Here is a 10,186-nt window from a genome sequence, read left to right on the forward strand (position 1 = left end):
TAAACATCTGCTTGACTGCAACATCGTGGAGAATAAAATAATACAAAAAAAACGAATAATTTACATGCGATAAAGAAAATTATTTTGAAAACTTTAAACTGGACTCTACAATGACGTTAATTCAACGGCTTAGAATAGTATGTATTTTAGTTTTACCAAAATCCAATCAACAACATACAACGTTTCGTTAAAGACAATATTTATGTGTGACCTTATATATAGTACCGGTAATGATTGCGGGGCACTACGCAATGGTTGCGCCCCCCCCCCGTCGGGGAGAGCTGGCCCCCCCAGTCGGGGAGAAAAAGCACAATTCGTCGGGGAGAAAAAAAAAATTATATGTATTTTCTACATGTTATTGGACTCGATTAAATAAGTCTTTGAAACCCCTAAATTGTCAAAAGGTTCGGGACTTTAGTAGTAGTAGTAGTAGTAGTAGTAGTAGTAGTAGTAGTAGTAGTAGTAGTAGTAGTAGTAGTAGTAGTAGTAGTAGTAGTAGTAGTAGTAGTAGTAGTAGTAGTAGTAGTAGTAGTAGTAGTAGTAGTAGTAGTAGTAGTAGTAGTAGTAGTAGTAGTAGTAGTAGTAGTAGTAGTAGTAGTAGTAGTAGTAGTAGTAGTAGTAGTAGTAGTAGTAGTAGTAGTAGTAGTAGTAGTAGTAGTAGTAGTGATGGTGGTGGTAGTAGTAGTAGTAGTAGTAGTAGTAGTAGTAGTAGTATTAATAATAATAATATATTTATTATTAATATTATTATTATTATTATTATTATTAATAATATTATTATTATTATTATTATTTTATGAACGCGTATGTATTCATTTTCTAATTATAGGATTATTCAGTTTCTTGTTTAGAACATTTGGCAACATTCAATTGCAAAAAAAAATCACACTCGATATTTTAGAGTTTTTTACAAATTAAATAGGCAAAAGCCATGTGGTTCACATTATTTAAAAAAATAATTAAAAAGACCACGCACATAAAAAAGCAATATTGTTAAATTAAAAATTTACATCAACAATTTGAGATTTACTTATTCCATGTAGTAAAAAAATGATTATAAAACTTCATGATGGTTATTAGCTCAGAATTATGGAAATTTTCAATTCCATATCGGCATATCCATATAATTATTATTGAATATCAATTCGAAAAAATCAATACAATATTATATGATCATTGAAGTTAATGTTTACAGTGACTTTTGTAGACCTACAGCTGTTATCAAATGAGATGAACCCACGTGCGCTGATTTCAATAAGGATTATGTTGACCTCATGGCCAGCGTCCATAAGATCGGAAACCAGAGTTAAATATTTATTGAACTTCCTTGCATGTGCAGTGGTAATTTTGATTTCAAATAGGATGGTTAGTTTTTTTAAGATTAGGCCAGAAGAGACAATATGTATAATTAGATTGGTTGCGACACATTTAATAGGAATTGTAAATGAATGAATATTAGAAGAGGCGCTGTCTACGATGTCACATAGGTTGCAAGTAGGGGGAATGAGTGGATTTAAAGCCATCATTTAAAATGTGATTTAAATAATTTAGTTGCGTCTTAATGTTTATCTAACAAAGAGATCGTTTTGTTGTATGGTATATGATACTATCAATTTCTGAAAATTGTAACGTTTTACATTTTATAAGCCAAAATGTAACATAATTGACTGATAAATTGGAAATAAGTATGGCTGTCACTCAAGCTTTTGGAAATTAATATTTTGTTATCTATTGGACTCAGAGTGTCCAATTGAAAACAAAAATTTGATTTTTAACAATTTTTGTGGTGGCCATCTTGACCAAAATATGTGCCATCCTTGCTGTTTGAAACATGTATATTGGACAATAGAACAATAACATAATTATGGTTAGACACACATTTTAAACTGATAATTGGAATTATAAAATTTGTTTATATTTTTTATATTTTGGCCGTCATCTTTTATTCAAAAAATGGCTGCCATCCTAATTTTTTGAAACAATGTTTATTAAACACGGAGGGCACAATAACATATATGATTGGATTGGATTTATTCAGTGTAAACACCTAGGATAGCCCACGAAAGCCGAGAAAACTTACTTCCAGCGGGGTCCTTTTAGTGGTGATTGGGCAGTACACCGGGAGACAATCCCTACTCTTTGACGTGCACATGGGCCATCAATGCACACGGCACCAACGGCTTAAACGTCCCAGCCTAGAGATCTCCACGGTTCAGCGCACACACAGGTGCTACCACCAGATTAGCCGACTGAGCTAAGCTGCTCTCTATGATTAGATACCAAATTTACCATTTTTGATTGAGAAGTGGAATTACATACCTAAACATTCAATTTCAACTGATTTTGCCATAATGAATTTCAAAGTTTCATTTTATGATTACACACCAAACTTAAAAAATAGTGGTGATTGGGCAGTACACCGGGAGACAATCCCTACTCTTTGACGTGCACATGGGCCATCAATGCACACGGCACCAACGGCTTAAACGTCCCAGCCTAGAGATCTCCACGGTTCAGCGCACACACAGGTGCTACCACCAGATTAGCCGACTGAGCTAAGCTGCTCTCTATGATTAGATACCAAATTTACCATTTTTGATTGAGAAGTGGAATTACATACCTAAACATTCAATTTCAACTGATTTTGCCATAATGAATTTCAAAGTTTCATATTATGATTACACACCAAACTTTACTATTTTTTTTATTGAGAAGTGAATTACATACCAAAATATTAGATTTTCATTTTCAACGCTTTTGTGCGGCCATCTTGAATGTTTGCCATCCTAACTTTCTTGAAACTATATTTATATTGATTCAGAGAGCCCAGCATAAGATTAAATTAAAATTTATTAATTTTCACAGAGAAGTTGTTGAATTATACTAAATATTAAAATTTTGACATTTTTTTACGGTGGCCATCTTGAATTTCCAAATGGTTGGCATTTTGCGTCTTATATCTTAATGAATTTAGAGAACCTAATATCATATACTTATACACCAAATTTGCCTTTTTTTTCATTGGATATAACTAAAGTTATGAGACATATCTAAATTTTGGCTGCCATCTTCAAAATGGCCGCAACAAAATGAGTTCAGACCATTTTGTGTAGCTCGCACTAAATCAGTCAAGAAACCTTGTCCCCTAAAAAATTGTCGAAGAGGCCATGATTTTCACTATATACTTAAGTCTCAAAACATAGCACAAATTGACACATTCGTATTTATTATTACTATTGCTTCAATAACTATTTTTATTTTTACAATTTGCATGCAAAATATCTCACACATTATTTATTCTTTTTTTTTCTCTCTCTCTCTTGTGGGAATTGCCCACATTTATTTCAATACTTTTTCATTTAACACAAATACAAGAATTTGTACAAAATGACCCTCGGGTTGTAGAAGCCCTTAGATACACAGATACCATTTTCAAAAGAGCTTACAATTTCTCATTATTATTATTTTCATTTTATATTTTTGCTCTTTTTGTTAAACATTATGTCATAATCATAATAATACAAAATTATTATTCATCACATATAGCACATCATAATTGTTTATGCATATTTGTCTTGTAAATTTCAGGTCCCAAAATTTAACCACCATTTTTTGCCTTTCTTTTTTTTTTTTTTTTTTTTTTGTTAAAAACTCACAAGTGACAAGACTTTTAAACTCAGATGTAAAATGGAATTGTTTTCAACAAGAATCATTTTCTTTACAGTTTAACAGCATATGTTTTTCATTTTCTATTTCGTTACATGCTTCGCAGAAATCTGTGTTTGACAGTTTCCATATCTTTTGCCGACTTTTCGTTGGCAATATTCTGTGTAATAATTTATAATTAAATTAAGCAAACTTTTTAATATGTAGCATTGAGTGTACTTTCTCTTTCCAACAATGTTCCCAGTTAATTGAATTGTTTTGTAATTCATTTTCGCATTTGATTTGAACATTCGGTATGCTATATATTGGTTTTAAAAATGATTTGTAGAATTTGTTAACATTTTGTTTCTTCAAAATAATGTCATAATTTGTAGAGTGTAATTTTCTTTTTTCTTTTTAAACTAAGCCAAAACAACGTAAATTACGTACCACAACGGTTTCGACCTTTATCAAAGGTCATCATCAGGTGAATGAACTAGACTAAGCTAGTTCGTACCATCGGTAGATCTTCTCCGATGACGTGCGCCCTCTGTGTTGTTATGAGGTTTTCTCCGGGGGCCCCCGGGTTCTGTCTGTTGGTGTAGGATGTCATAATTTGTTTTACAATCGTTTTCTCTGTGTGTTAAACAGTAGGGATTATATTTGATAATATTTTTCCAACTATTTGGAATGGCTGCATTTAATTTTGTATCCTCAATTAAAAGCATCGTGTGTTTTTGAGAGAGATGTAATTATTTCGTTCACCTGCTTAATTTTGTATATTTTTTACATTTTGTATATCTGAATCAATCCAAATTTTTTAAAAAGAGATTTAATGTTTACAGTAATATTCTTATTTTCCCAAATTCTTTGTAGTTTTACCTCACATATGTAATGCAGTTGGATTTCCTGTATGTTATTATAACGGTTACACGTATCAATAACATTTCTATAGAATATTGGTAATTTATTCAAGGAAGCATGTTCCTCTAACTTAACTTTTGACATATATATAGTATACTCAATAGGATGCATATAAAATAATGGAATACATTTCCATTTGCCTGGATCAGGACTTAATAGCCTTTTTATCCAACTTAGCTGAAGTGAATCAACCAAGGAGTTAACTTCTATCATTTTCAAACCTCCTAGAATAATGTCTTGAACTATTATATTTTAAGAAAGTTAAGTTTCTTTTTTCCCATAATCTTAAGGTGCGCTCTAAACATGTAAGGCATGTGGATTGGTCCTAATAAGAATAAATCCAGTAGTACTCGTTAAATCAATTTTGTTAAAGAACCTGTCGAATTTCTTGGTATTTTTGTGAGCTACGATAAAGTTACTTGTATAAATAGAAATTGGTATGATAAGGTAGCATGTTTAGAGCGCACCTTAAGATTATGGGAAAAAAGAAACTTAACTTTTTTTGGGAAAATAACTATAATTAAAACGCTTGCTATTTCTAAACTAATATATAACGCTAGCATTATTGATGTTCCAAAAGGTATTATTCTCAAAATAAATAAGATTCTATGTAATTTCTTATGGAGTGGGAAAAAAGATAAAATAAAAAATAATAAAATAGTATAATATAATATTTTATTTACAAATTATATTTAAGAGCACAAAGTTGTAAAATATTATATATTGCTAATCAAATTATTTAAAACGTAATTTATTGTAATGAACATAATGTACAGTATGTTAACGTTAATAAAACAGTATACAGGTGTCATTTAATATTCCAGAATCAATATTAATGTAGTAGACTTTAATATTAATATATTTTATTGTTCCCATAAAAAAAACTGTTCAGGAATTAAAGAAAAACAAAAATAATTTAAAAATATGTTAATCAAGGCAATAATTATATACAGCAGAGTCATTTCAAGTACTGTAATATGTTTTTTTTAAATGTATATCTAACTTAAATATTCTTGTGTTTTACACAAGCGACATTTGAGATTGTGTAAACACAAACTAATATATTTGTATTTATTTTAATTATTGTTCCTATAACTTTTTTAAATTTTTACCAGTTGCGAGCAAATCATCTTTCTATTTGGCGAAGTGTTTTTCGAATCTTTACAACATTGTACACTTGTATAAGTATCGTTTGTGGTCATTTGTAAATGAAAAATGAAATATGGAAGTTATTAATTAAGTCATTAATTTATTGAAATGAACATGCTGTCCAAAAACAATAATGCTAATCTATTCCTCAGTAATATATTCGAATGTAAAATAGAGAATCTCGTCGCTCGTATTAATGCGGATTTAGAAATTATTGAATATGAATACTTTTTATCAGTCAGAGGTTTAGCTATAGCTTAGAGGGAAAAATCAATGGTACCTAAACAAAATTTTCTAATTGGTGCTGGATAATTCATAACGTTAAATGGTTTAATTTCTTCCCATTACTTGCTTGGTCGTTAAGCTTGGTCGTTAAGATGCTTGCCTTCCAATCCCAGGGTTCTGGGTTCAATTCCTGTCAGTGTTGCAGGATTTTTTTCTCACAACCAAAAAACTCCCTATCTCACATTGAGATTTAGTTTGTGTAAAGCATCGTGTGTGTATGTTTGTCTTGTGTAAGGGATTGTCACCTACAAGTAGGAAAGTGATATATTGGCTATTGACAATCCTTGGCAAATGTATTGTGTGCCTAAATAAATAAATTTTAAAAAAATTACAAAAAAAACTTTGTTAATACAGATATTTAAAGGTATGGCTGATCTATGATGCAAAAAGTCTAGTGCTGGGTATGATTCGCTATTATAATGCTGTTATACGTTCTGTTATAGAATACGCAACTCCAATTGGAACTTCTATAACTGAAACACAGAGTAAACAGCTTGAACAAATCCAACGTAGGGCTTTAGTGGTTATTTTACCGGGTGTTAGCTAAGAATGGGCAAGGTCTTTTTTAATATCTCTTTACTGTCAGAGAGGCGCACCCGGTTGTGCAGAAACTATTTCCCAGACCAGTGTTGTAGGCCTTTATCAATCAAAGATGCAACTTAGTAGTAAGATGATATTTTAATTGATTTTAACATGATTTTTATAATATCTTTACATGTATTGAATAATAGGCCTGCTATAGTGAATAATCATGTATTTTAAATCTTTATTTATTGCCATGTTTAAGGTTGGAAGTGGATTCAAAAGTGGGTGGTGACGCAGCTTCTCCGGGGCTCCTAGACTTAGGGGAACTAAGCGGTTCCTAGAAAGCACTGAGGCTTTATATTACTCGTCAAACATCCATTGTAAAATGGTGGGGTGTAGTTGTAGTGACCCCTTTTAATAAATCATAAGCCATAATAATGTGCCTTGAAGATCTTGGTCTATCTAGTTTTTTTGAAAATTATAAAAATAGTTAACGTTTTGTCAAGGCGTTACAGTAGAATGCAGTTGTAGGCAAGAATCCCGTGGACTCTACTGGACTTATTTAGACTATGACTTGGACTAGAAAGCTCAAGCGTTTTGCCACTGTTAGGGCTCAATAGTAAAGTGCTGGGTAGTAGCATGAGTCTCCTCCTCCCCACTTCGAGCTCACGAGTGTTACACAACTGGTTACTGTTTATTTTAATACGGTATGCCATAATTGGACTTAACGTGATAATATGGAAAATTACATCGTTTCTGATATGCGTGTACGGTAAAACAATATTTGGCATTGGAATAGCTTTCCAACGATATCAAACACTACTTTTGGTAAGTTTGATATTTCCACCTATTGTGTGTGCCTTGTGACTCTGTAGGGCTATATTATCTGTAAATAGGCCTATGTATTACTAGGCAAGTATTACATAAAAACTTCCGGTACACCATGTGTAATAATATGGTTTTTGAGGAAAAAACAATGGTTGGTTGTCGCGACGTTTCGATGAGATTTCTCTGACCGTCATTAGGAGAAAGATAAAAGATGACTTCTGTTGATCTTAAATAGAGATGGTGATCATTGGTAATCTATTTTTCCTTGAAACAAAGAAGAGTGAAGAGAGGTTGATTGAAGTTAGAAAGCCGGAGAGCGTCCATTCGTCGTGACTATTTTCTTTCAATGACAAAGATAAATGATAATGGTAATTGTAAGGACTATGCCCGACAGGCTTATAATTTACAATTCACAATCCCGTATAAATAAAATGAAAACCAACATTACATGTAAACAAATAAACTGGTGGAATTTTCGAAGTGAAGATGGTTTAAATAACGATAGGTTTATTATTTAGTACATTTAATGATGTATTACCAGCATTTTGTGACTGGTTTACAAACAAATTATGTCTACATATTATTACACTTAAAACAAAATAACAATAATTTTTTCACAATTTTCAACGAAAGCTAGCTGACAACGTTAACCTATTTCCTATGGAAATCAAACTGTATGTGAAATTGAAACTTTTTTTAGAAGTTTAAATTCATGAACATCTGAGATAGACCAGTCATCAAAATTTTACTTCACAAAAAATATCTAAATTGATTGGTAATACAAATAGAATTAGGCACTTTTTTACCCTGAATTTTTTACCCACAATTTGGAGCCTAATAATGAGCGACATTGAGAGGAAACACCACCCGGATACGATTTCCTGTAGGCATAATAGTAAATATGAGGAAGACTCAGTATATGTATATATAAAAAGCTTCTTCAATCATATGACTGCTAAACATCACGTGTGAACTATTTGGTGAGGTGTGATATTTGTCGGTGTCAGGAGAATCAATCTGTTTATAAATACATTCACTTCATCTCAGCAGACACACAATTAAGTCAAGAATTCTGATATCCATTTCATCTACAGGATAACAGTTGATAAATTAAAAAAATTTGAAACGATGCGTTTTTATGCTTGTTCTGTAGCCCTGTGCTGTGTTGTTAGTATTTGCAGTGGTCAGGAAAAATGCTGTATTAATTATGACATCTACACTCATACTACCGGTATGTATTATGGTATTGTTACAGTCGACTTTTCTTAATTGTATTATTATGGTTATGTTAAGTAGAAAAAAGGAAGTATTAGTAGGCCCTACTTACCTAATATATCCTTTATAAAATCCTAGCTGTTATATTAAATATATTCACATGCCCACTACAAGTGACTCGTTTGCTCTCGTGCGGCGGTCTGCTAGGCCTTTATCTCCTAGGGTTCTCGATATAGAACTCTGACCCCCAAAAGGATTTGCTGATACATGACTGTAGGACATATCATATCCATTGACGAAATTAAGGCGAGAAACACCCCGCCTCCCTTCCAATTATTCATATTTGTTTTTAAAAAATAGAGGTTAAAAAGAAATTTATATTCAAATTATTAGCTTGTGAGCGTTATTCCGGCCATCTATATGTGCTATAATCATTATTTTTTTAACGCTTTCATCTTAGTCCCACCCATGGTAGGGCTGAGCTAGCCAATACCCTCCAATTCTAAAAATAGGTCCCTCTATTTCAAATTCCTGGATCTTCCACTAATTTTAAGTCGTTTATTTCGGTGTTAAAACATTTAGAATTACCATGTCTAAAACTCATATTAGAATTGGCCACCGGCCAGGACTAAAAAAAATCCCCCAGTCGCAGTGAACCACAGGGCTCCGCCCCAAGTGTTACACTATTGGACACAGTGAAACTGGTAAACTGAACACTTGCATAATTTAAATAACGCGGTGGCTGTTTACGAAGAGTCGTAAACATTATTGTATGGAAATGTCATACAGGCCCGTAGCCAGTTTCTTCCAAGGGGTGAAGGGGGGGGGGGTTCTTGGCGTAACGTCCATAGTCGAAGCCCCGGTGGGGTCCGCGAAACCCCCAAAGCAAGAAGATTTTGTGCTTTATGGGTCTAAATATATGCTATAAAAGCAGATATTATGTTTGAAAATGTCTGTGTCTGGGTGGGTCTGCAGTGCATTAGTTGGGGTTGGAGGACTTATTTGGGATATTTAAAGAGGGGGTTTCGCCAGAAATGAGGGGGGTGTTGCTAGAAAAGGGGGGTTTTCACGACCCATAACCCCCCCCCCCCAACTTGGATACGGGCCTGTCATAGGCCTATGTGAGCCTGATGCAATGCATGTAATCGTATAGCTGGCAGCTGTGGTGTCATGATCACCCGACTCCCTCACCCTCCTTTTCGGAGAGGCCAAGTACCCTTCTGTCCTACTTAGGCAAATATTAAAGCCACAACTGTATGCAAAATTTTGTGTTTTAGAAGCACAAAGAACCACTTTCAATATCAAGTCTTTGCTGTGCTTTGCATAATACAATAGTTCGCTTTTCTGTATTCAGAAACGATCGTTAGTTTTATTAAAAATGGACATCTTATCACATTTGAGGACCATCTTATCTCAGTGATGGACTATAATCAGTCTCGTTTTCTCTTCAACAAAACATTCGAAGGAATCACAACTCAAATGTATATTGAAGACCACATCCAGGTTAGTAGACTTTGATAATATATAAATAGTATCTTTAATTAAAAGAATCAATTAAATGCAAAAAAAGGGGAAAAAACAGAATAAACAAAATAAGCAAACATATATATATATA

At 32.9% G+C, this 10,186-nt stretch overlaps 1 protein-coding gene across 1 annotated transcript in view; it reads left to right on the plus strand.

Annotated features, from left to right (window-relative positions):
* The first annotated feature begins 8,359 nt into the window (after positions 1–8,359).
* The window catches only part of LOC117119525, a 5,006-nt gene continuing 3,179 nt past the window's right edge, over positions 8,360–10,186 (plus strand). Inside the window, exons 1-2 of the mRNA XM_033264351.1 lie at positions 8,360–8,587; positions 9,926–10,074. Of these exons, the coding sequence (XP_033120242.1) occupies positions 8,485–8,587; positions 9,926–10,074 (252 nt within the window). The 5' untranslated portion in view covers positions 8,360–8,484. The remainder of the gene's footprint in view (positions 8,588–9,925; positions 10,075–10,186) is intronic.

This window comes from Anneissia japonica, unplaced genomic scaffold, assembly GCF_011630105.1.
Source record: "Anneissia japonica isolate Jap-2015-1 unplaced genomic scaffold, ASM1163010v1 scaffold287892_len502923_cov169, whole genome shotgun sequence".
NCBI lineage: Eukaryota > Metazoa > Echinodermata > Crinoidea > Comatulida > Comatulidae > Anneissia > Anneissia japonica.